Here is a 25,990-nt window from a genome sequence, read left to right as displayed (position 1 = left end):
TAGTATATATAGCACGACAAAATAATTTATCAAGTAATTTTTAAGTTTGTCGAAAAAGTCATTGTTCGCTGGAACAATGACTTTACAAATAAAGCTACATCCCCAAATCATGTTTAAAGATTAGAGAACATTTCCTTGTAATCGCATTAGAATGTAATGAGTGGAAGCTGTAGCTAAATTCTTCCTACTGGACTGATAGCAGCACTCAAGCGCCATCTACCCACGTGATGGTGAATTACCTTGGTATGTGTGAAGAGCGTTAGAACTGATAAATTGACAAATACGACTACAAATAAAATATGAAGCCATGCGAAATAATGTCGCAAAGGTTTATCAATGAAATTGTAAGAGGAAGAGTTGTTGGTCGGAATCTATCTTTATATTCCCTCTACTTTGCAGCAGCCGATAACAGATGAAATTCATGTCAAGCGTTACATTACATTAGAGCGGACATTAGAGGAGAGCATGCTGAATATCGGGAGATCAACGACTTCCCAAGCGGTCGACTGTGACCAAGTCATCGGCTTCTTGTGTGCAGAAGTGACAGAGCAAATCAAAGGCAAAGACTCATCGTCGAATAATTTATCAAAACATTTTATTTTGTCCAACAACAATACAATATGTCACAGAATAAACACAGAGGGGTTTAAGACAGGTCTGGCTCAGGTTTTCTTCTATGTCTTTTTTTTTTTTTTTTAAACAATAAGTGCAGCATAAATCCAATAAGTCAAGAGGAAAAAGAGCATTATCACATCCTTTAAATAATAACAATGAGGACAAGACACAAAAAAAAAAACTCAACATTGTTAAAAGTCACATCCCTAAAAGTCTTTTGCAAAAGTGTTAAGAATTACAACTACTACTAATGCTCATCATAAAACCACTACTGCCTCACAAGATGGACGAAAAGCTTTAAAAGAGTCTGTATTCATCTGTTAGACACAGTACAAAGACATCATTCCATTTCAGTTACCATCAAACGGCGATGAAATGGTTTCAAGCACCAACCGGTTGGTTTGAGTTGTATCACAGACTTTTGTATTCGGTTTAATGAGGGGGCATTCAGTCAAGGAGGGGTTTAGCACCAGGAAAAATACACCGCCCCCCGATTGCACTTCCCCTATCCACACCTTATTGACCGTACTACATTTTTTTTTTTAAATACCTTGTAGCCCCTTATCAAGTGAAGTAACCTTTGATTTGCAATAAATATGTAAGAAAACCACAATGTACAATATAAATAATGTCACAATTTACAATTTTCTCTTTAGTCCAAAATACAGAAACTGACAACAAAAAGAGGTATAAAAGTGGAAAGAAATTCTCGTTGTAGTGGGATACAGGATATTTATAGGGTGTATTGTAATAGAGAAACGACCAAAACAGATGACAGACTGAGGTGGACATATTTGACCATATACAAATTACATTGTTGTTTGAGAATAAAACTACATAAGTCTTCTAGTGTACCTGAAAACAGTTACATTATGTACAGTATGTGTGTGCACAGACTAATAAGGGCACGGCAGAAATGTTAAAGTGGCCAATATGCGGGGATTTCATTGTGATGTTATTAAATAGGTCGAACTTGGCTTCACCCAAAAATGTGTATGCGATGCAGTCCAGAGGAAGCGAAGCTTTGAGTTGTACCTTAACCTTGCATTGTGACATAGAACACCCAGAGGCCAAAGACTCTAGACTATGTAGTCCCTGTTGGGAGAGAATTGATTGATCTCATGCACGCAGAGTTTTTATCTGGCTCTCTGTGACCTCTCGCGTGAACTCTGTGTCGTCCCCCAATAACATAGTGACCTTTATTCTGGCACTAATTCCCACCACACTCAACAAAATCAGACCCTTTTTTTGGGTGTCAAAGAGCGGTCAAAATTGTTGTGATGTCTCATTCATGTGCTCTTCAGCATGTTCAACTGTAAATGTTGCGTATTAAACCCCTGGCAGTGCATGGAGCCTCATCACGGCGGATGTTTGGGGCACAATCAAAACATCGAGGTGTCATTTAGTCAGCTCATCTATTTGGCCTCATTGGCTTTTGCATTATAAGATTATGATTGTTTGTCTCTTTGGACATATATACCCCGGCCCGCCTCCTCAGAGTCCTTGTATTCTCCATCTATGCACATCACTGTGTAACTCATAAATTCAATCACAATTTACAATTACGTATTTTCTCTGTCAATACATTTTTTGTGTTTTCCAGAAACAAGATTATAGCAACAAAAAGGAGGTATAAAACACATTATTTTCCAATTCCAAAAATAAAAAACGACACGGTCGGTTTTCCGGGTGTAGCATAGAAACCACAGTAATGACAATTGATCATTTTTCCCATATACATACTCGATTTCCAACTAAGAAGTAAACCATATTTGTCCTCTGGTAAACCCGTATTGTAGAGAAACTGATAAATGTTTTTGATTTGTTGTTTTAAATATGTACAGAAATCATTATTTGTGTGTTTAATCCTCTAATTACCTTTCCTATAAATACAGCTTGCAAGGCCAATGTGGTGTACTAATAGGCTGGTAAAACTTGGTAAGTATCTAACGGGAATAAATTAGATTGGAATAGCACCTCAAAGAGTATACAGACAGGAATTACAAATGTCAGTTTACCTGAATACCAAAGAAAGACCAAGAGGAACCAATACAGTGCCAAATGTGACAATCAGCTACTTCTCCTGTGAAGCGATTCCCCTGCTGGTACAACAGAATCACAGCAAATTCATGGACATATAGAATAACTAGATTGGTATAAAAAAGTTCTACAGAATTTGCATAAAAGTACCTGAATTTAAACACAGAAACGGCTACTTGACGCTTTTGAATCACAGCAGTGTCCGTTGAACATTTAACCTGATTTTCAGTGCTAACAGTGCTCACATTTTTTTTTAACATATCTGAAATGCTTTTCATGAAAAGTACCAGTCTAGTCATTCTATTTCAAAACACGCGTCCAATCAGCAGCTGGTACGGGGAAGACAGTGAGCTAAAGTTGGATTGGCTGAGTATCCATACCTCATTGTGTGATGTAAACAATGCTGAGTGAAAGTGGCTGATTCAAAGAGTGTTTGCTGGAATAGACAACATTTGTGCTGCCATCAGAGTTTTGGTTATGGCTGAAAGACGCCAGGAAGGAGTCCTCACTTTGAAAACGGTGATGGAGCCTGAAGAGGGAAAAGAAAACAGGAACAGAGCTTCAAAAAGCTGTGAGTGAGTGTGTGCAGATTAAGTTTTCATCCCATAACTTCTCATTATTACTTCATCATTAGAATTATTTGGCTGGATATTTTTTGGCGGTTACGTTTGTGTTAATTAAACTTTGTACCCCTTCACTTAGAACTGCTTTCAGCAAACTGGGTCAGCAAATACACACTAAAGCATTCAGCGTAATTAATCACAATTAGCAAACAAACTGCCAAAAGAGCCATTTTTGTTTTGTAGTTTTGATTGTTAGCTCCACCCCCTTAGGTGGTGGGAGGTTGTTTCAATTAGGCCGCAAGGTCAATATAATCAGGTGGATTACTTGGCACAGGTGTTGTGGGAAGCGAAATAGTTTTTTGAACGTGAGCGTGAGGAGAGCGTGAACGTGAGCGTGAAGTGTGGAACGAGAGCGTGACAGGGTGGAAGTGGCATGTACAAAGATAATTGGATGGTGTCATTAAAGAACAAAATAAAGGACAATCAAAGAAGTGGAAAAGTCTCAAGGAATATTTAAACGCGTCAAAACAAACTCAAAACACCAACCAAGAGGACTTAACTTTTGATAGGAAAAAAGGGTCTCTACACAAACTTCAAGCTGATATTTATATATTATTGCCATAAAGTGAGCCAATCAGTGACGCAAATAAAGGAAATCAATTTAGGATCTGATGGTCTACTTAGGAAGAGGGTGAACCGTAGCGTTGAGTCAATTAAAATTCTAGATAACGGAGTAAAACGTGCAAAATCCTTTGACTCTTTAGTATACCTGAAATATATTTTCACAGCCTGTGGAAGAGCCTGTTAGAAAGTTAGACTGACCAGCGTGAAGTTGTCGTAGGTTCTCATCAGCTCCTCCATTCGGTACTGTTCCAGCACCACGACCCCCCCCAGCGACGGGCTCTTGGCTCGAGCACAGTCCTCACAGTGCACCACGTAGCTCTTCTTACTGCTGTTCTCACTGGTCACGAGCAGGAGGTCAAACACCTCCACCTGCATTCACACGCAGTCATGAAAACCGCAGTTTATGTCACAGCTTGTGACGCGCGCAATGCTAAGTGTCCCCGTATAGAGGGACGGGGAGGGACGCGGGGACTCACGTCGCACTCGTTGCAGTAGTAGGCCGGCTCGTCCTTCACGCGACTCTGGTAGGAGATCTTCTTCCCTGCAGCCAACAGCTGCTCTCTCAGGATCTGGATGTGCTTGATGGACTGCATCAGGCAGTGTCTAAGGGGGAGGAGTGCATAGTTAAAGGTGTGAACAAACACCCACCAAAGGGTGGCGGCGAAGACGCGTCTCACTTGATCATCTTGTGGGTATCCTGGTCGGCGACCTTGATGGTTCGCGCCACGTTCCAAGAAACGTGGATCATGGGAACGATCGACTTAACCTTCTTCACGTCGTTCCACTCGTAGCGCTCCAGGGCGAGTTGGTATTGGTACGCTGGGAAGGCAGGAAAAAAAAAAGCAGCCCATTATACGGCAATCTTTAAGTCTTAATTGGACACAAAAAGAAAAGACACCTTTGGAAGTCAACATCCAATGAGTTATGAAATGAAAGCTGAATGAAATGAACAATAGCTCGTAGCTCACAGTTGAGTGGTCCCACATTCCAGGCGATGTTGTTGCACCAGCCCACCGCCTGGACCCAGTGCACAGTCCCCGCGTTGATCCACACCAGGTCTCCGGGCCTCTGGATGAAGCGGTACACCGGAATGTTGGAGCTGTAGAGGTCTTCAAGGACTGGCCACCAGGACCCCGTTAGGTAGTCCACACCGTGCCTGAGGGTAACAGTTTGCAACAATGCAATTTAGGAGAGAAACTAGAGCTACTTGTTCTCTCCGCCGGGAGATATTTATGTGTGCGCTCGGGTGAGCGCACATCTTTGTGTCGTTACACGACTAATCTTGCGTTCTGGTGCACCAAACAGAATAATAGTCTGGGTGGCTAAAATGCTTCACAGACCTTGTGTGGTTGGAGTGACTCACTCTTTTTCACCACACGTAATGTTGCCTGTTGGATGTGTGCGTTTAAGGGGGAGGAGAGAGGGAGGAGAGAGGGAGGAGACAGGGAGGCACGGCATGGACAGTAATTTGTTTTCATTGGATCAAACAGGTTAAGTTGCAGACACCCCTGGCGAAGATCTGCTCCCCACTGAACGCGTCGCTCTCCTTTCTACACACGTCCTTAAACAGCCTCTTCTTCACTCACTTCTCACAGAATTTGTTGATGGCGTCCCAGTAGTGCTCGTGGACAGCGAACCACTCACAGTCACCAGGCCCAATGTTGATGTTGACAGAGCAGAAGTTGTTGTTCTCTTGATGACCTAATAAAAAGCGAACACGGAGTGTGAAACATCAAAACGGCGGTTTACTGGCTGCGGACCGCGTCGTCGGTCTCTCTCACTCACACACACACACACACACACACACACACACACACACACACACACACACACACACACACACACACACACACACACACACACACGCACACACTGACCCGGCGTGCGGCTGCCTGGCACCTTCATGTACAGCTGGACAGTGTTCATGCCCAGGATGGTATGGCCGACGTGACTGAGCATGTTGTTGCTGGATTCCACGCGCATGAAAGCGGGCAGCTTAAACAGCTCCTGCAGCTGAGGCTTCCACCTAATGAAAAAACATGTGATGTTTAGTGTGAAAACCTGAGTGATGTTCATTATGACATAAACTCACCTTTTAGGGTCAGAGAGGTCAATATTCGTCCCAAATTTAATGATCTTTCCGGCGGTTTTCGGCTCCGAGCTGAAGGAAAGGACAAAGTCTCAGTTGTCTATTTCTTAACGCAGGAAACCTTCTGAGCTCTTTGTCGGGGCGGAAAGCCTGTTTTGCGCTGACCTGGTTGTGCTGCTGGAAATAAGCGGTTGGGCTTTGCTGAAGAAGGTAGAAGGACTGCCTTTGATGTTGACCAATGTCAGGGCAGCCTTTGTAGCGGCTTTCGTTTCTGAAGACTGGGTTTCCTCTCCTTCCTCTTCATTCTCGCTCTCCTTCTCATCCTGTAACACATCTACATGAGCTCAGCTCACAGGTTGAACTTTTAGCACAGTTGTTATTTATCTCAATAATCCAACAGTTTAACTATCATGCATTATTTTATGTTCTCCAAGGACCTTTAACAAGAACCTTTGAGGTTTATGCTTATAAGTACTACTACTTATACTCATTAATCACCACCACTGGGGAAATATTCTTCATTTAACCACATACCTTTTACTATTCATTTCATCATTTATTTTTTAACTATTGTCACACATGTGGAGTCTCCCCCGATTTAAATTATTTTACCATAATGAAAATAAGACTCATAAGACACCATATATGACCAATGCAGATCAATGCACGAGAGGTGGTCAATGTTATGGTCTAGCGGTGAAGATGTTTAACTGAGGTTGATACTGGAAAGAGACCCTGAGGTGGCTGCTGCAGCCACAAATGTGCCTCATTTGCAAATTAAAACCATTAAATCATAAAGGTATTATGATGATATGGTGACTGTTAATTTAAATCCACATTCAAACTGCTAATTATTTGTATGAAGAAAGACAATACGATCTCTTCACAACTCATATCCAAGGAAGTTGGGGAATCTCGTAAATCCTGCATACAAACAAAAATTTAAACATGCGGCCCAGTGGAGCCTTTCCGGTTTTCAATTTTAAATTAGATGAGAGTTCCAATACAGGCCGGTTTAAATCAATTAATAATGTCTTTAGCTGTATCCATATCTACAAAATATGAAACCATCTGTGCGCATGCGAGTGAATGTGTTGGACATGTGGGAATCCTTCTACCTGCAGGCTCTCTTGGAAGCTGGAGGCCTGGTACTGAGCATATTTATCAATGGTGGTGTGTGAGCGGCTGCTTTCGCAGGGCCACGTCTGCGTGGAACCACTCGAATCCCAGTTCTCATCAGCGGGCTGCTGGACCTGCGTCCTCACTTCCACCGCGTGCTCCGCATTGGCCTCCACCAAAGATTTGGTCGAGAACAGACCGAGGTCTAAAATAAGGAACGAAGGAAACAGGGACATTTAACAGATAGATGTTACTTTCTTGCTTTTTATGACAGGCATCTGTTGTTTTCCCAGTTATGTAACAATGGATGATTTACAAGAAGGTGTGAGAGAAAGAAAAGGCTGTAGAAATGGAAATAAGATCAGCTTATCTTTACTGGATGATTGTCAAACACAAAATGAAATATGCAACCACATTCAAATGAATATTCCTCTCTCAAAGTTGCAGCCTACGAGCTGGCTAGCCATTACATCATGGCTGAGCACACACGGTCTGCATTCAAACGTGGATCATAAAGAGAATATGATCAGAGAATATGTAAATGCATGTTGTATAAAAATTCTCAAATGTCATGTGAAAAATGTCTACAGTGTGTGAAATAACGCCCAATTTTATGATATGCTGCATTTACATCTGAATAATCAACACCTTCTCTTTCCATGCATTACAATCCTCATAAAATAATAAACAACAGCCCTAATCTGTGTCAATGTGGTAAAAAAATTGAATGGAGATTGAATGGAATTTCACAGCCCGAGTGTCCGTAGTGGGGTAAATTAGCGATGAGGGAGTGGAGATGAGTGTGGTGAATAAACTTACTCAGGCGGAGAGATCCGGCGAGGCCTCTGATGACAGTAACTGCATTTTTGGGATCAGTGCAAAACTGAAGCAGAACTGGAGAGAAGGCGTCCCTCTTGCTCTCCAACTGCAGGAGAAACACACAATAAGTATGAACATTTGAACACGGGGAAGGAAGTAATCAATTTGTTTTGAAAACAAATGAAAAATACTGACAGTAGGTTGGTAACGTGTAGATGTCTTGAAACAAGGTATGATAAGGCAGCTCTCTCTGCTGCTATCGAGAAAACAATCCAAGACATAATTCAAAGATTTATGGTGATGATTTACTCGTTTTTTTTTTTTTTTTGTTCAAATGAGTGAAAGCCTTTTTTGTTGAACCAAAGTTCAGTTGAGTAAATTACACTTTGGTCTGAAGTTTATTTGTCTTTCTTCCTGCCCTTGACTCTTCTCATGCTCACTCCTAGTTTTCTTACATTTTGTTGTTTTCTTCCAAACGGCACAGCGACACACAACATTGTTAGCATGTCTTCTCGGTGCTTTCTCTTGTTAGGTGATTGTCTCTTCGCATTTAGTGCACTCATGTCGCGCCTCATCACATTCATCAGCCTCCTCTGTCTTCCAAACTGAGCATAATCAGTCACCACTAACAATGTCTGGACTCCACGTTTTGTTTTTTTGTACCTTCATTTGGTTAAATTGCCTTTTCCACACAGTTTAAAAAACAAGTTTTTTTTTCTCCCTTTATTTGTCTCTCCTGATAGAAACAGGCTTACGTCCAATGGGACATCTGGCTGAGATGTGGCAGATGGCAGAGCGGTGCTAACATCAGCATGCTAACATGCTAACGATGGCAATGACAGGATGCTGATGTTTACTACGCGGAGTTTGGAGCATCGCAATGCTAACATTTGCTATCTGGCACTAAAAGCAAAGTAACGCTGATAGGGAATAGTTTTGAGAATATTTAGTGCTACAATAAAACATTTTTTTGGGGTAGATGAAAAGTTAAGGGATCCCCGATGACTTTAGAATTCATCCTGAGGGGAACGTGTCTGCACAAAACGGCATGCAAACCCATTGGATGGTCATCGAGGCCTTTCAGCTGACCGGCCGGCCAACCCGCGGACATCCACAGAACCGTGCCTCCGGCACGGCTAAAACACGGCATTAGGATTCAACACTTGATGATACCACTTGATGAGCCGGATCATATCGAGTTTCCTACTCTGCGGGGACTCACGTAGATGCTCGGTGTAGGGGGGTTAAGCTTCGCTCGAGGAATGAGTGCCGTTGTGGCGATGTTAGGTTTCACAGAGAAGGTGGGAAGGAGGAAAGACTCCTTGAACTTCCCCTTCACCCTCGTCCCCCTGAAACAATATCACAGAGAAACAAAAGACTAAATTCATCAAGCGCAACAGTATATGTAGTATATGTAATATATATATATATATATATATATACACAAAAGGGATGGCCAAATGAGTATCATTGTCACAGAACTGACTTGCAAGCTCGGACCACTTCAGCACCCGTGTTTTTGATGCAGATCTTTGAGAGTGGGATTCTTTGCTCCTCCAACTCCGATATGTTGAATGTTTGTCTTCCAGCACTTTCCACCTTAGTCAAGAGGATCCGCAGCTCCTTGGTAAAGCCCATGGACAACGCTTTCAGTTTCATGGGGTCAACTGGACCTACTGGGCAGGGAGGTTTGCTTGCTGGTGTGGTCGCACATGCTTTGGAGGTATTGGTTGTTACAGTTGATGCTGAGCTTGGGGTCTTGTGATCTGTCTCTCCAGTAGCTGAGGAGATCTCATTTTCCAACTCTTCCTTCTTCTCAGTCACGATCTTTGCGTCCATGTCTAATTTTCTCTTATGGACGTGTTTGCCCTCTGTGGTTGAGTTTTTCTGAGGTGTCCGGCCCTTCTTGCTATTTCTGAACGGTTTGGGGGACTTTTCTTCCAAATCCCGGATCTCTTTTGCTTTGTTTTTAGAACAGAGGTTGCTTCTTTCCTCCGCCTTGATCTTGATCTTGATCTCTCCTTCGCTCCCCCCGTCGCTGACCTTTCGCTTTTTCTTTCTGTCTGAATATTCGCCTGGTCGCTCTTCGCCGTGTGCCCTCTCTTCCTTGGTAGAGAGAGTGATGACGCCGGTGAAGGAAGCTGCATGCGTTGTGGTCAGTCTCAGCTTGGCACTCAGCGACCCATCCAAAAGCGCTGACTCTTTTCTCTCAGGAACAATCTCCATGTCCGTCTCCTCTTTACTCTCTTTCACGTTGGTCTTGATGTCCTCCTGCTTCTCCTGCACGGGGGCGTCCGCCGCAGGTTCCCCCCCACGCGCCGGACTGTGGTCTCTCAAAAATGTGGAGGTAGAGTAAGTTGGTGACTGGTGACTGGATTTGGAAGATGCCGTTAGATCGGACTGTGGGGAGAAATCCGGATGCTCGTGGATCTCTGGCCCCAATTCAAGAGAAGACGAGTACTTCACTCCTCCCGCACAGCCAGCAGGAGATCCCCCAAATGGACCGCCCCGAGATGCGACCCGGTGGCCTCCGAGAAAGGTGGCCAGGCTCAAGAAGACGTCGTCCAGACCCGTTTCATGGTGGCGAAGTTCGCGCAGAAGAGAGGCCGAGGTTTCCTCGCAGCTGTCCACCTCTTCCTCCTTCTCCTTGTCCGAATCCTGCTCCGATGCACAAGGCAGATCGCCGAGTTCGGACATGCCGTCGCGGGAATAATCAGCGCCCATTGCCCTTTCGCAAGGCTCCGTGTTCGTGTCCTCAGTGCTCTCGCTGTCAACGGGAGGGGGAGAGAGGCACTGGGTGGGGCTGGGCTGGAGGACGGGTCTACTCAACACTCCCTTTCCCAGCTCCTCTTCATCCTCTCCCAGAGTGGATACCGGAGAGCCCTGCCAGCTGAGGACGGGAGGAGTGTTGGCGAGGTCGTCTCCCACTTCCCTCGCATTCCCCTCAGGCTGCAGGTCTGGAGCGTTGAGCGCCCCTCCCTGGCCACCGTCTTTGCCGTGAAGGGGCTGCCGTAAGGTGATGGAGCACGCTCTGCTGAGAGGCACTAGTGCTTTAAGTAAAAGGGACGGCAGCGTGTCGGCGGGCTTTGCTTCTGCTCGCGCTTGTGGTCGCGATGGGACGGCAGTGGGCCTCTTGCTGGTCTGGTTGGGGCATTTTTTCCTGGGAAGAGACCGTTTTACTTGTTCCTTGAAAGGGAGTTTTGGGGGACAGCTCTTCTGCTTGGGTATTTGGGTTTTCTTACACTTTGACAGTGGCCGCGGTAAAGAGCAGCCCGGGTGAGGAGTGCTTGTGGATGGCTCGTGCGTCCTCTCTCCTTGTTCCCTCCTCTGCCTGTGCCTGGCTGGTAACTCGCCTTGGTATTCCGGGGACACAGTTGAAATCTCCATTTTATGTATTTTGGCTTCCCCTGAAGATCTGGAAGTAGAGCTGGAGGTAAACAATTCATTTTCTGTGACCTTAGATTTCAAGCCGAGCTTCCTTTCCCTCCTTGCTGCTTTATCCCTCTTCCTTTTTCTCTCTGCCAACCTTCTTTCCTCTTTTTTCTTATGCCGCTTCTTCTCTTCACCCTTTTGGTTCGTCTTTCTGTCCTTTTTAATAGGCTTCTCTGTTTTTGTTAGTTCTTTGAACTCCCTTTCCGGTTCGGTTGCTCTGGATTTGCCGTGCGGGGACTGTCGCGAGCAGGGGGGCTGCAGGGTCTCCCTATATTTGACGTCTGAAAACCTGGATTTCAGACCAGCGTGAGACGGGAGAGGCGTTGCAGACGTCAGGCCAGGTCTCTGGGTGTAATTTGGGCTTCCCTGGAGGTCCTGCTGCCCACTGAGGCCAGAGATGAACTGATGACTGATTGGTGGGTCTTTTCTGCTACTGGCCGCTGTGTATGAGGAACTGGGAGACGCGCGTGGACTGCTGGCAGAAGAACCTCCATCTTTAGGGCTAAAGAGGAGGGATGAATAGGAAGGAGAGCCTGCACCAGAAGACTTGCAGAGGGCCGGATCCCTTGAATCACCCCTCTGATGAGTGCGCTGAGGTTCCTGCAGAAGATCACATCTCTTTAGACATTTGCTCAGGGATGGAACACTCACTACATTGATTTCATCAAAACATGCAGCTTTTGAATGCAGTGTAATGCATTTTCTTTTTCTAATTAAAATACTACATACTGGGAGTTTAGGAATTGCACAAATTGTGTGATGCCAGTCACAATAGTATTAATTACTTTGTTGTTAGACCATGTTTTAATAGTGAACCTCATTGTATGGATCTTTCCATGGTGTTTCCAAGGTCTTGCTCTCTTAATGTAGCATGTTAGAGGGGATCTCTTCAGCTTTTCAGTTCATACTATTTAAACATTTATTTCTCACTGTGCTTTGTTTGTGTTGATGGCTCCGTGAGTCCTTTTCCCCAAAAGGGTGTGGCGGCACGTTGTGCGACGGGGCTCTGGGGTGGGCCGTGTGTCGTGGATAGTAGCGATGATGGTTTTGGCTGTAAGGCACACGGGTGTGGTCTGCTGGTGATGATGCGATTCTCTGGTCGACCTTCCCCCTGCTTCCGTGAGGTGGTGGTCTGCTGCCACAGCCCTGTTTCGGAGCCGCTAGGTGACTGTTGCTCAAGCCGTGTCCTCCAGCTCGCAGTTTAGAGGTTTCCTGTGAAAAAAAACAATCATTGATCTGATGTTTCCTCCTGATGTTTCTTAATCTCGTAGGAATCATTTGCGGACTCTAACAGCTGACCTGTTGCTGTGTTGTTGTGGTCCTGTGGTCATAGTGGTGGCAATGATCCAACCTTTCATTGGGGGGCTTCCAGTTATTCGGGTTGGAGCGGTGGTGGCGAGGTGGTGATGAGGCGTGGACGGGTGGAGACAAATGTCTTGTTCCAGGATGAGATGGCTAAGAAGGGAAACACAAAATAATCATGTCATACTCAAAGGAATCCGTTTCCAATGGGTGGTGCTATTGCACAGGATTAAAAGCTGGTGTACAAAAAGGGTCTATTTAACAAAAGAGTCAAAGGCGACAAACTCCACCTGATCGGGGCCGAGGTCCCTCCTCCTCTTGGATGAACATTCGTCCCTCGGGGATAGAGGGTGCGGTGGAGGGGAACCGTGGGGGTGGAGATGGTCTCGCCGCTGGTGGAGGGCCGGCCGTTTCCATGGTCCTGGTCTGTTGTTTACAATTCTGCCGGAAAAGTTCCTTCTGCAGTCCGAAGGGGCCCATCTCTCTGGTGGGGACGGGAGTTCTCTGTTGTTGCGATGCAGGCGAGACCCCCCGTGCTAAAGGTCGACAAGAGAAGAAGAACATAACGTACGACGACACGCTTAAAGTAACATCAACAACTCTTTGAAAGTGACGCTGTCGCGGAGCTGCAGGTCTCACCAAAGAGTTGCCGGCAATGTTGTCCCAGTTTGCGTAGCGCTCTGCTGGTCCCGTCGGGTAGCCGCTGGGGGGGCCGCCTCTGTCGTGGAATGAGCGAGTGGAGTTGTGATGCCAGTTCTGAGCCTCAGACGACTGCTCTTTCCCATCCCAGAGACGGAGAGGCTGCCTGTGCCCCGTCCTCTCCCCCCTGAGCAAAAGACCCACTGCGCTAAGCAACACGTGTGACGACACGGCTCCAAAGTGACTCGAGTAGCTGAATGAAAGTTGAATTTCCGAATGGTTTCGGTGAAATGACAGAACTTCTTCTGTCACCGGTGCGATGACGTTCGCCCCGGTTTACTCGCCTGTTATAGAGACGACTTGACGGTGGACTGTGTGCTTGATTGCGCCCTCCACGGCATCTGTGGTACGGCAAAAAAACAACTCATTCAAAATCTCAAAATAATGTAGGGTTGAAAATATGAATACATATATATAAAAAGACGCATCATGGAATGAATCAAGAAATTAATTATCTAGAAAAGCACCTGTAGTTAAAGGATCATGTTTGCGAGATATGTATATATATATGTAAAAAGGAAATACAAACCAGCTATTATCTGTGGTGCTGTGTTTCAATTTGTTGCCAAATTCACAATCAGCCAGCAACAGACATGATCATATGCCTTCAGTCACCCTCGACTGCTGCAGCTGAGAAGCTAGATTAAAGCTTCTCACAGCTGCAGCTGAAGACGTTATAGTTTCATTCACCAGAGTCGTGCGTATTTAAACCGCAGATGGGTTTCTGCTTCCAGCTGCAGCACTCTTTTTTTTTTTCATGAATATGCCCATAAGAACTCCAGATAATCAGTCCGTCCCACAAAGTGGTGCTTATCTTGAATCAACTCCAGCAACAACAAAAGCTGGAGTCCCACCTGCTCATATGACCCGTGTGGGTTGAGCTCAGGCCTCAAAATGTGCCACTATCGATTCCCGAATGCGTTTACACGGGATGTCGTTCATCTTTTCCAAACTCACTCTGTGTCAATGGCCCTGATGTTGTATCTGTAGTCTTAACCGTTTCAGCCACCGACCTGTGAACCTCGTTGTCGTCTAATTTAAAGTCTCGATCCCACAATCCACAAGCAGTCAAGAAATAAGGAAAGTCTGTACAGTACCGCAAATACTTAAGCGCCTATATTCATGTGATATGACAGAAGTAGCACTTGCAAAGGGACTACTACCATTTCTTTAAGAATCAAAAGGTGAAGTATTGTGATGGTGGTGCTGACCTTTCCGTTTGGCTCCACGGAGCCCATTGTCCTCTGTTAGGTCCTCCAGCTGGATAGGAGTCCCATGTGTCACGGCCAGAGTACAGCTCTGCGGGGTGATACATGCAGCCTGGAACACAGATCATGTTTTATGCATACACTGTATTTAAAATAAACACATCAATAAATGTGATTAATCTCATTTAACGAACGTCCGGCTAAACAAACAACTTCAACCAATTAGCTAGTAGCTTTTGCAACGGCGATGCCACTTTACACCCGAGCTTTAGTGCCACGACGCTCATCCAGAAGTCTGCTCCGCTCACCGATTCGTTAATTGAAAAGGCCCACAGGAAGGGTAATGTCAAATCCAATTACAGCAGCAGGTGAACACTCACAATAAACACTATACGCAGCGACTCACGCATGGATAAATTCGGGGGGGTTTGATGCTATTTTGGCAGTACAAAACGTGTGGTCTTAAGCGTCTTCATCCTCTTATCAACGGCCTTTCTCACACACAATACAGCCAACGACAATCAATGTGTGCTTTAAACAACATTGTGGTTCCATAAAGTAATAAAGTGGAGCACATAGCACATTTCTGCATGTAAAAAGCAACACACACACACACACAAGCAAAGCAGTGAGACGGAGACAGATGTTACCAGTCTTGGTCTGTGTTTGGGAGGCCCTCCACTTCAGACCAAAAGAGAGAGAAAGAAGAGAGAGAAACATGAATGTTGGCACAATCATTACTTTGTTCTGGCTCATCCTTGTATCGTGTATCTCTGGCACATGCGATATCATCGAGCTGCATTTCCTGCTGCACCGTATGTGTTCAGCGGTCATATCATCAGTCAGCCAGAGCTGCTTGGTGCATTCAGCCTCTTTCTATTTAATGCTACCCAGCAGCCACCACAGCCAGTGGCCATCCGACGATGGAAAAGAACACATGGCACTAAGAAAAAGGGCCGCGGCAACCTCACTTTAAGAGCAGAGACAACCAGGGAGACGAAAAAAGGAAACCTGCTGTAGTATTTCTCTCAGATTGCAGTAAAAGCCCTGGGCCTTTATTTCTTATTCGACAGACTGGTGGTGAATGCGTCTCCCGTCTTCAGCTGCTAGTTCATTAGGTTAATGCGTCTTCCTGTCATTGGCTTCAATTATAGCAACTTAACAAAGTACAGTCTTGCTGTTAGTATTGAAGCACCGCACCGGGTCAGGTGCTGGTTGGGCCTCTGCAGAATTTCAAGTTGTTCACTTATTGTATTGTCCATTTATTTTTTCCTTCCCTACCCTGCCTGATGTGCATTTTTTCCTTTTTATTGTTAGTTTCTCCCAGTCGGTGGAAATGAAACTGTTGAATAAGGTCACTTATTTGACCATGTACTGGAATGACGTCTTACTGTTTTTCTTGCTGCTGCCAAACACTCAGTAACCTATTTCGTCTTGACATGAGCCGACGTTGTAAGGATCAACTTTGCATGCTGAAGAGAGCTTTACTGTATTGCTGAAAGGTTGTACCTCTCTATGCATTCATTCTCAAAAATCTATTTATAAATACCATGACGATATATGTTGTTTAACATTTGAACCCTCCCCGCTGTGGTACATTTTACATAAATATTTTCTTCTTATTCTTCTTTGCACCTTTTGTATGCTGAATCAGCTAAGAGAGCAACCTCTTCAAGAGTCCTTTCCTACCAGTTGCCAGAGCAACTGAAGCCAGACGGTTCTTTACACTGAGACTTTGGGCATCTAAAAGTCAACTGCATCTAGATTTATTCTTGCAGTACAAAAGACGATACACGGAAGGAAATTCCTGCACATGCAACGTTTAATGCCTGCATGCATTTACCCTCTGCGCCGTGAGCCATCGGTTGCTACACAAAGCTGTGCAGTAGAACCGCCATAAATGTCCGGTTACATCCACTCAAAACCTCACAACCCCGCCTGCTCCACAAAATTCAGCTTTTCGGAGCTTCTGTGATTCTCTGCTAACGCTGAAACAACCGATCTTTATCAACCACTACAAAGCTTCTGATCTCGGGTTGCACTTTATACTCAGACCTGCCTGTTTGTGTCCCAGAATGTCAAGTTATGCTACTGTCACATCGACGGCCATCGCGTGCTTCACTCATGCAAACAACTAGATTGATTCACCGTTGCACTTTTTTTAGACACAAGGGTTGCAACCGTCCGGACAAGTGAACGCACCTCCCTGCGCTGTAAACCAGCCTCCTGTTGGTAGTTGAGCAACAATACACATGCAGTAAAACATCTGCTGCAGACCCCTCCCGTTGCACACAGGGACACCATGTCGGTGGAGAGTTGTAGGGGGAGCTGTCAGTCAAGAGCAGCAGCAGCAGCTTCAGTTTAATTCTGCACAACAATGCCTCTGTGCCTCCAATATCAAACCCATCTGCGCAGGGTTAAAACCAGACATCTGGAATCCAGCTCTGCAGCCAAATTATGTCACGTGCAAAGGGGGTTAAGTTGCTGTTGGGTGAACCCGCTGCCTCGCAGTGAGATACGTTCAAGAAAAGAATGTGCAATGCAAACAGTGCAGTGTGAGAGTGGGGTGTGTTCCTGACTTGCATAGCGAACTAATTGTGGCCAAATGATGCTGTACCAATTCATTCTTACATTGGTTATGCCTGTGGGTGATGTTAGCTGCAACTATTAGGTTAAACCTGCTGCCTGCAGCCCTTAGCCTCCCTCTCCTTCTTGTCACCAAGGAAACCCGGGTCATCTGTTTAAAACCAAAAATGGGATATCCATGCATCCTCTCACGTCTCTGCTGAAACCCCCTGTGACTGTATAACTACTGTATTTCTGACCTGATAGTGTGTGTGTGTGTGTGTGTGTGTGTGTGTGTGTGTGTGCGTGTGTTTGCAGCTCCATGACCCATCTTACCTCACAATGGGCGCTGAGAGGAAAAGGGGGAGACAGACTTCGTTCCAAATCCAAGGATGCCGTCGGTCAAGAAGAGCAAGGCAGCGCACCCGTGCAGACTCGGACCCCTTTAGATAGACACACTCATCCCCCGCGACTTGGCAAACACACACACAGACACACGTAGTAGAGGGAGTGAGGAAATACCAGTTAGTTGGTGCACAGGATGACATGATGTGCAAGATAGGAAGGTTTTACTGTCTCAAAATCAAGGGCAGTAATCTCCTCTCCATCCCTCAAGTGCCTCTGCCATCCTCTCCTCGCCTCTCATTTCCTCCAGCGCATGCTTTCACACACATTTCCCTGTAGTGAGCCATACCCACTCTAGACAAAGGAAGAGGATGAAATGCGATGTAAGTCGGATGGATAGGCCAGGAACCTCTGACAGGCTTTCTTGGCTCCTGTCTTTCACGTTATGGCCCTTGCCCTTTGCTATCTTCACTGCTTGTTACAACAAGGCTCCTTTTTCTTTTTTTTTTCTTCATACCCAATATCCCCGCCGCCTCCTTTCTCTTTTAGGCGCATGTGTATGGCTCTGCCTATGCCTCACCCTCCCTTTCCTCTGCACGCTGGGTCCCTGTATCCCTGGCAACCGATGATATCATTTAGTCCAGAGCTGGGAGCAAGGCCCCGAGCAAGGAGGAGAGTGCTTGTGTGCGAGTGTGATTTTGACATAGGGTGCGAGGGGCGTGGGGGGGCTGGGGGGGTATGGGAGGGAGGTATTGGATTTAAACATATACTTCCACATTTCTCCTTTCTTTTCTACGCAAAAACGTCTGCCACCATTTCACAGCCGCTCTGTCAGCTGAAGGAAAACACAGTTCATTGTTCAGTGAAGAAGTGCCACAGCTCACCGATGTGTGCACTCGCTTGCACGAGCCGACATTCTGGAATATATGTACCTCACACTGTTCAGAGCTGCCTGCCGGCTGCAACGAACCGCCGCAGATGTGCACCTCTCGCTGTGACTTTCCGTGTGCATGTGTGTAAGCAGTAAGGATACTGATCCCATACCATAAAAGGAAGGGATGGGGTGCAGCAGACCGGGCCTGTCTCTGGTGGCTCCTTGGCTAGCTAACGCGAGAGAGCAGTGATAAGGGGGAGGCGTGGGGGGGCCGATGGAGCCGAAGCAGACAGATAGACTGGACAGACAACCCCCCCTGCGTGTGATTTCATTGGCCTCAGCAAACCAAAATAGCGTCACGATCACAGACACGGCGTACAGTACGGGGAGAATATCAATCACATTTCTAAAAATAACCTCCCCGCAGCCCCGATTCCCTGGGCTCTGTCCCCCCCTCTCCCCCTCTGTAACAGCAGCTTCTCCCGGTGTATGCTCCATAAAGCACAGCCCCCAGAGGGGTACTGGAATGTACCAAGGCAAGGTCAAGAAATAGGAAGAGGGGTGTCTTCTGCAAACAATGCCAAAATGAACAGCTTCTATTTTTGTGAACAAAGACTGTGAGGCAGGTTAACAGGTTTGAGGAAGGCACTGAATGCATTGTGTGTGTGTGTGTGTGTGTGTGTGTGTGTGTGGCAGCTGGCTCGTGTGGTGAACAGTAGAGTCACATGTCCAGGCTAGTTGGTTACCTAAACTGTCCTATCAGCTGGAGGCGTAGATAAAAGCTGCCATACACAATCTTCATCCATTCCACTTAAAAACTGTTTTAAAAAAAAGTAAACAAGTGGAAGTCAATGGACACCAGCCAAGCTGAGAGCGTCTGGGTGAGACGTGTTTATCAGACTGAGACGAACTTTCACTGGAGCCAAATACTTATGTGACATAGTTTAAACATGACTTCAGGCGAACGTGACACTAGGTGGCTTCTTACTACTGTACGCCTCCCACAAACACACACACACACACACACACACACACACACACACACACACACACACACACACACACACACACACGGACGCACGCACACACGCATACAGTTAACGTTAAACGTCCACGTTCCACGAACGTGACCGCAGCGCAAGTGTAACCCACCGCATTCATCCTTTCACAATTCTGCTCCGGCTCCCAGTGTCTGCACGTGAGCACCATATGTGTGCATGTCGGTGTGTGCGTGAGCTTCATGCATGAATGTGCAGCACTGTCTGCCGACACACACACACACTGCAGTATGTTCTGCCAAGACAGATCGTTGAGGGAAAACGACACACATTGGATACAGAGAAATGTAGATATACACGCAAATACACGCTCACGCCCATCCGCACAGGTACATGTGGTACAATCAGTGTATTTACATTCAGACAAATGCAGACAGCACATGAAGCTACTCCTCTGCAATGCCTCCTTTTACCTTTTTTGTGTGTGTGTGTGCCTTCGTTCTCTCCGGTCCACGCGCCCCTCTGCTCCCCTTTTCCTCCCTTTCAACTCCTCTCGCCACCTTGTCTCACCCGATCCTCTCCTCTCGTCTTCTTTCTCCCCCTCCTCTCCTCTCCTCTCCTCTCCACCTCTTCCTGTTTCCCCTCGACTCTCCGATGCTCGCAGTCTCCGCGCACACCGATCCATCTACGGAGACCGAGGGGGCGGACCTACGAGCTGCCAATCACGCGGCGCGAACCAATGAGAAGGGAGAGAATCTGTAATCTATGACATTTTTGCAGCGAGCTGGTGGAGGGGGGCAGACAGAGGCATGGAGGGGGTCTTTATTTCTCTCTCCCGCTGTGTGTGTGCGTGTGTGTGTGTGTGTGAGAGAGAGTTGGAACATGGCCAGTAGCTTACTGTAGAGGATACAGCATATGTTATTTCTTTCTTTCCATTTATAAAATGTTTTTCTGAAGCTCTTTTTTCTGTTCCCCGCGGAACAGCACACTTAATGTCCTGATGAAAGGGGCCCAATGAGTGAAATATGATGCACGTGATGTATTGATAAATTGACATGGTAGAGCCGTGCAACCAGGTTTCTTTCGTGGAGGAAGTGGGAAGAGAAGCGGAGTCGTGCAACGAGAGCAGGCTGAGCTCTAGTGTCAAATTAACACACTAACCGGGGGAGGGGAGATGGGGGGGTCGGTGGAGGGCGGAGCCATGGCTCCGGGTTCACGGGTGAGGATCCTCTCTAGACGGATACACGATGCTAATGCTAGCAGGCAGAGCCGCCGGTAGCTGTGCTCGGCGAGAGACGGAGAAGGAGACACGCGAGTGGGAGTGGGAGAATGAAATGGTGGAAGCAAGCCGCTAACAGCTTTTTTTTTTCTTCTCTTCTCCTCTCAAGCGCCCTAGCAACAGCGCCCGGTGAGGCCGGATTCTATTGGCCCATGCGCCAGCCCATGTGGGGGGTCTGGACCAATCAGAGGACGTTGGTGCAGAAGCAAGAGGGGAAAGCTTCATCTGCTGAGCTGAGCCCTCTGGTGACTGACTGAGGGTCTCAATAGTTCCCAACAAAAACCAAACACCCGCCATGTACTGATACAGTAGATGTTTTAGCCCAAAGAAATCATTATTCACGTCACACTAATACCACCCTTTGAAAAGTAAATAGCAAACGTGTTCATTCATTCAGAATTCAAATTCTGACAAAACCCAATGGTAAACCGAGTGGCATGCAATGAAAACAAAGAGAGAAAAGGGACAAGGAAGAATTCTAAAACTAATCATAAAATGATTCTTGTTTACCGAGCATAATCCTAAAATTCCAAAATTGAAATACATTCATTGACATATCCTATTAACTTATTTAACACAATATTGTATAACCCCCAAATTCCAACCTAATAGCTGCCCGTCAACATGTACTAAAAATTTAAATTGCCATAGTGGTGTTTGTTACAGTCCTCAGACCTATAAATGCATCTGTGTTGATCGATTTGAAAAAAATAACATTTAATTGATGTGTAAATGCATAAATGCCTTTGATCATCATGGAGCAAGAATGGACACAAACAAAAACAAGCCTACACTGCTTCTAAGTGGGCATAATATAGTCTTACATGATGACATACTGTGTGTCATGATTGTGTAGAACACAAAGTTGACCTGACAAGAACTTTTAGATGGTGTGGAAAGGTGTCGAAAAGCAAATAGGTAAACAATTTGAAAATAATATCACATGAAATGGTCACACATCAATATTTATTTGAATTATCGTGTGACTTCCTGTACCAGAATTAATCAATAATAAAAGGAATTGTCAAATCTCAGCTTTTAACAGATCTGTAAATTCATACGTGTCGAATATGCTTATTCCAGGTCAGCCTTTTAGCTGATATGCATTATATTTGACTCCCACTGACTATTGATTACCCCAAATATCTGCCCCCATGTTACTGACCAACAGAATTGACCGATTTCCCCTCAAAAAAACTATTCACATTTAATAACACAGAAGCTAAACACTCTCCCACCTCTGCTGAGGATGAGGCAGCAGAGGGCAGTCGAGCTTGGTCGGCACCCGGTTTGAATTTCTAATTTGAATTGGTTAAAATGCTGACAGCTGAGAAATGTCTGTTCCCATAACTGCATCACCAGCCCCTGCTACATAAGTTATGATTGTCATAACTCGGAATTATATCAGAGAGGAGAGCTGGTCCCCCGATGAATGACCACACTCAGTCACTCAAATTGACTTATTAGGGCAGTGAAGGATTGTTGCTGCAGCTAATCCGACGAATATTCGTCATTTGCATAAAACCGGCTTGAGACGAGGCCAGTAGCTTTAGTCGAGCAGCAGGTACAATGTGCGTCACATTGTATTCTAATCTTTTTGCTTGTTATTACTTGAACTACCCCAGTGTTGGCTATTCTACACTCGTTCCACCGATTGAGACGATCCTCCTTAGGGTTTATACATTTGGGATTGGACACTGACAGGACACGAAATTAATGAGTGGGTCAATTGGCGACCCTACTTTTATAGGATGGTGAACGCAAACGCTAACTCACATGACATATCCTTTAGTTATCGAGTGATACAACACATGCACGTGTCCCTTGCAATGCCGCAGGGAGAAAACTGTGCAGAATAAGTCATGTTTCAAGTCAAGTCATAAGTAACGTTTTATCAGAACATTGAACCATTTGCTGTTAAATGCTGCTTCTTCCTCATGGCATATTGAGTTTCTTCTGTTTCTACGGAGTTCCGGGTTATTTAAAAAAATAATTGTTGCTTTTGAACTTGTACGCTCTTTGTCGCTGTTAAACTTACAGGCTTTATCTCCTTCTTTTACGCTCAGTTGCATAGTAGCTCTAAAACAAACCGATCACTGTAGGCCTTTTGTTCATCACTGAGACAGATTAGAGACTTTTGCATTTTACCATGCCGTTGATTGCATGTCCATGAATGGCCCTTTTCAATGTCTTGTCATCACCGAGGTCTCTGGGATTGAATTGTATTTGCAAGGCCAAAATGTTTTTTGCAATGGGAAGTCATTTAGGCTGGTAGTTTGGGAAATTATGTCTTTGTTTCCGGCCATCACAATATGTTTACAACGGGTGTGCTGGCTTTGAATTTCTAGATGTACTACGGCGAATATGTGAAATAAGGACATTGTAAAACTGTGACATTTAATACTGCAGTCCACACCCCAATCAATAATCCTGTGTCCTGGCGCCTCAGCATTTGATCGCACCTGAATAAAAGGTAATGGCTATCTGAAAGGTGAAAGCAAGACCTTACAGAGACGATCCTGTCGTTGGGTTTAAATGCCCATTGAGATGATGGACCTAACCTGAATAGATCCATGAGTCTGTTACAGTAGCCTAACTTTAAAAAGAGCAATTAGAATAATATTCAACAGAGCAAACAGCTTTCTTATCCGGCACTACTTTAAAACCGTTGGTCAGAGCAAGGAACTGCACATCCACGCCCACCTGTGCCTTTGGTCCCACTTTCTACTTGCTTTGCATATCTGAAATCGCCATAACCATAACCATAACTGCATACGCTCCGGGTCATTCTTTTCCAGTTGCCCCAGTAAGTGCGACTGAGGAGACGTTTTTTCGCCATGAACATGTTACCGCCGACAGCTTTTGTTCCCTTGCTGGCTTGTCTTTTGCCTCTGATGTCGGCGACTGTTGTTCAAGATTTTAATCACATTGAGAGGTGCAAGGACTCCCTGTATATGGGGACACCGCCGCGGGGGTTCACTGACACCAAGCTGAAGAGGATCTGTCAGAGGTACATGGACCGACCTCGCTTTGTGACCCTGTACGACCCCCAGAAGAGGATTCCAGTTTACTCAGCTTATACCTTCAAGAAAACCGAAGGAGACAGACGGGTGGACTACCCTTGGATGTTCGAGCCCCAGGTCAGATACTTGTCTTTGAATAATAGTCCAGGTTCGCCTTGGAAAATACCCTCCAAAATAAACTATAAACTATTTTACTGTCTCAAGAGATAAAATACTCCATATGTATGCAGCATCTCAAAAAAGTGTGTATATGCGTCTTTCAAGCTTGCAGAGGTCGATGGTAACGGAAACATGCAGCCCTTCCCCACCGGCTACCTGCACATGAAGTTTGAGGACAGCCAGGCGGTCTTGGATGACTACTCAGATGTGGTCCTGTACGAGAGAGGTCACCTGAACCCGGACCAGCACCAGTCCACCCCACACGACCGCGCCGCCACCTACACCCTCACCAACGTGGTCCCGGAGATCCGCGAGTTCAACATCGGGCCTTGGCGCGAATACGAGGAGCGGATCCGCGTCCGCCTCAACAACTTCTGCCGCGGCACGGCCTACATCGTGACCGGCGTGACCACCAGGGGCAACATGATCCGCAGAAACAACCAGGACCGCGTGGCGATCCCCGAAAACGTGTGGTCCGCGTACTGCTGCACCGAATATGACCGCAACGCACCGCACGACGTGCGCATCCGCTTCCCGACCTACGGAGTCTTGGCCAAAAACGCCAAAGAGGGAAACAGCGTGAACGAGATGCCGGTCCAGGAACTGGAGATCTTCCTGAAGGGTCATTTAGATGTTGACCAGAACCTTCAGCTATTCTATGATAACTGCATTTCTCCATCACCCCTCCCTCTATATCTCCAGCACACTATCTGAAAGCCTGAAGGGTACGTGTTGGTTTGGGTGCTACACCTTTAAGTCAATGGGGATCATTTGTGCTAAAGAGGATTGGAAAAAAATAAAATAGGCTATTGTCATAACTCTCTGTTATTTTAATTTATCTCACAGTTCAGTTATTATTTTTGGGAAAACAATTTGTGTTTTCTGTTAATAATCTCATTTTTTTTAAAGGAGAGCTGCTGGAAGAAGGTAATTTAATATACGTATAAGTTAAAGATGATGTAAATTGGCTCAATAAATCATATATCTTTATTTACTGGTCTGTATTGTGATTGTTATTTTTCATCTACTACAAATTATTGATCAAATGTCAAAGTAAAGCTGTAAATAGCTTCTCTTCATTATACTTCATTATTGCGCATATAAGTTAGAATGTTGGGCCAGCTATAAAAATTGGTTTGGATATTTTTTTAATTTGCCACAGACTTCCTTAGGTTTTGAAAAAACAACATGATTTGAGAACAAAGCTTGATCCTTTAAATCAAATAGCCTTTGGGTATCCAAACATATAAAATGTTGCCTCTGTAGATCTCGCATCATAAGGATCTTTTATAAATGTTTTTTTCTTGGTTTAATTTGATGCTTAGGATATCTTCTTAATACTTTTTGAGCTTGCCATTCCACAGATGAAGATGCTTTTTAAACTGCAATATTCTGCTTCATTTGTCTTGGAAGCAGTCATTTTCTGATGCAGCAGGCCTTTTCTGCACATACGGTCGCACACTGACACCTGGTGGCAGAGGGAAACTGTCTCCTGTGATCACTGCTTACAGGAGCGTTACTAAATCATCTGCAAGGGCGACTGGGTGGCGCAGAAGAAAAATGCTGTGCCATTACCTTTATCATCGGTCATCCAAACTTCTATGCAATCCATTCACGATGAATCTGTTATAAGAGAGAGCAGTCGGATTTACTACACATCAACTATAACCATATTAGACAACGCAGGGTCTAATGACGCGTCTTATTGCAGCAATAATTCAAGGCAGATTATTCAGACAATTACAAGAATTTAAAAAGTATGGGAATAAAAATGAAATGGATGGATTGTAAACGTATGGATGATCCATTTTTGGCATTTTTCTTTCTCCTGTGAGTTACTTATTGCATATGAATCCCCCACACCCACCGCTGATTGGAGCAGAAACAGTGACCTTGCAGTTCAATGAGCTGCAATGTGGTCTAAACGTGTAAATAACAGTAAATGTCTGTTGCCATAAAGAGCATTCAACTATTTCCACATCAGAGCTTGAATGAAAGGGAAGCGCTACATTAGCACACATCCAGCAGCACCAGTGCGTCAGTCAGTATATTTGCCATTGCAGTGAGTTTTGTATAGAACAGCTGAATAAACACAGATTAGACACAGTTCCCTTTATAAAACGTGTGATGTTATTTTAGGCCTGGAATTCAAATCCTCTGGATGACTTTAAGTACTCATGGAATGAAAGTCAGAACTCGGTTTGTGTGGATTCAGAAAATGAAATCCCGGGTAGCTG

General features: G+C 45.3%; 2 protein-coding genes across 4 annotated transcripts; one reads left to right on the top strand and one right to left on the bottom strand.

Annotated features, from left to right (window-relative positions):
* Nucleotides 1-576: 576 nt before the first annotated feature.
* Nucleotides 577-20,033, bottom strand: kdm6bb (lysine (K)-specific demethylase 6B, b). 3 transcript variants are annotated; one of them, XM_040180359.2, is made up of 22 exons: nucleotides 19,766-19,952; nucleotides 17,412-17,547; nucleotides 15,161-15,191; nucleotides 14,514-14,622; nucleotides 13,587-13,643; nucleotides 13,243-13,429; nucleotides 12,894-13,139; nucleotides 12,601-12,756; nucleotides 12,232-12,513; nucleotides 9,356-11,901; nucleotides 9,092-9,218; nucleotides 7,870-7,975; nucleotides 7,050-7,255; nucleotides 6,097-6,254; nucleotides 5,935-6,003; nucleotides 5,720-5,868; nucleotides 5,429-5,543; nucleotides 4,811-4,998; nucleotides 4,520-4,661; nucleotides 4,319-4,445; nucleotides 4,041-4,211; nucleotides 577-3,184 (listed from the first exon to the last, which is right to left on the bottom strand). In XM_040180359.2, the coding sequence occupies exons 4-22, from the start codon at nucleotides 14,615-14,617 to the stop codon at nucleotides 3,161-3,163; spliced, it is 5,160 nt and encodes a 1,719-aa protein (XP_040036293.2). In that variant the 5' UTR covers nucleotides 14,618-14,622; nucleotides 15,161-15,191; nucleotides 17,412-17,547; nucleotides 19,766-19,952; the 3' UTR covers nucleotides 577-3,160. The 3 variants fall into 3 exon arrangements, with proteins under 3 accessions (XP_040036293.2, XP_040036294.2, XP_040036295.2); XM_040180360.2 differs by lacking the exon at nucleotides 15,161-15,191 and having other exon boundaries at nucleotides 19,766-20,033; XM_040180361.2 differs by lacking the exons at nucleotides 15,161-15,191; nucleotides 17,412-17,547 and having other exon boundaries at nucleotides 19,766-19,945.
* A 3,312-nt stretch (nucleotides 20,034-23,345) lies between these two features.
* Nucleotides 23,346-24,608, top strand: LOC120821600 (endonuclease domain-containing 1 protein). The gene is made up of 2 exons (XM_040180362.2): nucleotides 23,346-23,711; nucleotides 23,859-24,608. The coding sequence occupies exons 1-2, from the start codon at nucleotides 23,409-23,411 to the stop codon at nucleotides 24,465-24,467; spliced, it is 912 nt and encodes a 303-aa protein (XP_040036296.2). The 5' UTR covers nucleotides 23,346-23,408; the 3' UTR covers nucleotides 24,468-24,608.
* The last annotated feature ends 1,382 nt before the right edge of the window (nucleotides 24,609-25,990 follow it).

This window comes from Gasterosteus aculeatus, chromosome 7 (genome assembly GCF_964276395.1).
Source record: "Gasterosteus aculeatus chromosome 7, fGasAcu3.hap1.1, whole genome shotgun sequence".
NCBI classification, from domain to species: domain Eukaryota; kingdom Metazoa; phylum Chordata; class Actinopteri; order Perciformes; family Gasterosteidae; genus Gasterosteus; species Gasterosteus aculeatus.
The sequence above is the reverse complement of the archived record's forward strand: the minus strand, read 5'-3'. Positions and strand labels throughout refer to the sequence as shown.

What these genes read in the sequence shown, in the direction of transcription:
- kdm6bb (XM_040180360.2), bottom strand. Translation starts at nt 14,617, where the DNA reads ATGTATCACCCCGCAGAGCTGTACTCTGGCCGTGACACATGGGACTCC. An exon ending in CCCCTACACCGAGCATCTAC is followed by an intron (nt 7,976 to 9,091) that starts GTGAGTCCCCGC and finishes TTTCTCCTGCAG; the next exon opens with TTGGAGAGCAAGAGGGACGC. An exon ending in GACCTCTCTGACCCTAAAAG is followed by an intron (nt 5,869 to 5,934) that starts GTGAGTTTATGT and finishes TTTTTTCATTAG; the next exon opens with GTGGAAGCCTCAGCTGCAGG.
- LOC120821600 (XM_040180362.2), top strand. Translation starts at nt 23,409, where the DNA reads ATGAACATGTTACCGCCGACAGCTTTTGTTCCCTTGCTGGCTTGTCTT. An exon ending in CTTGGATGTTCGAGCCCCAG is followed by an intron (nt 23,712 to 23,858) that starts GTCAGATACTTG and finishes GCGTCTTTCAAG; the next exon opens with CTTGCAGAGGTCGATGGTAA.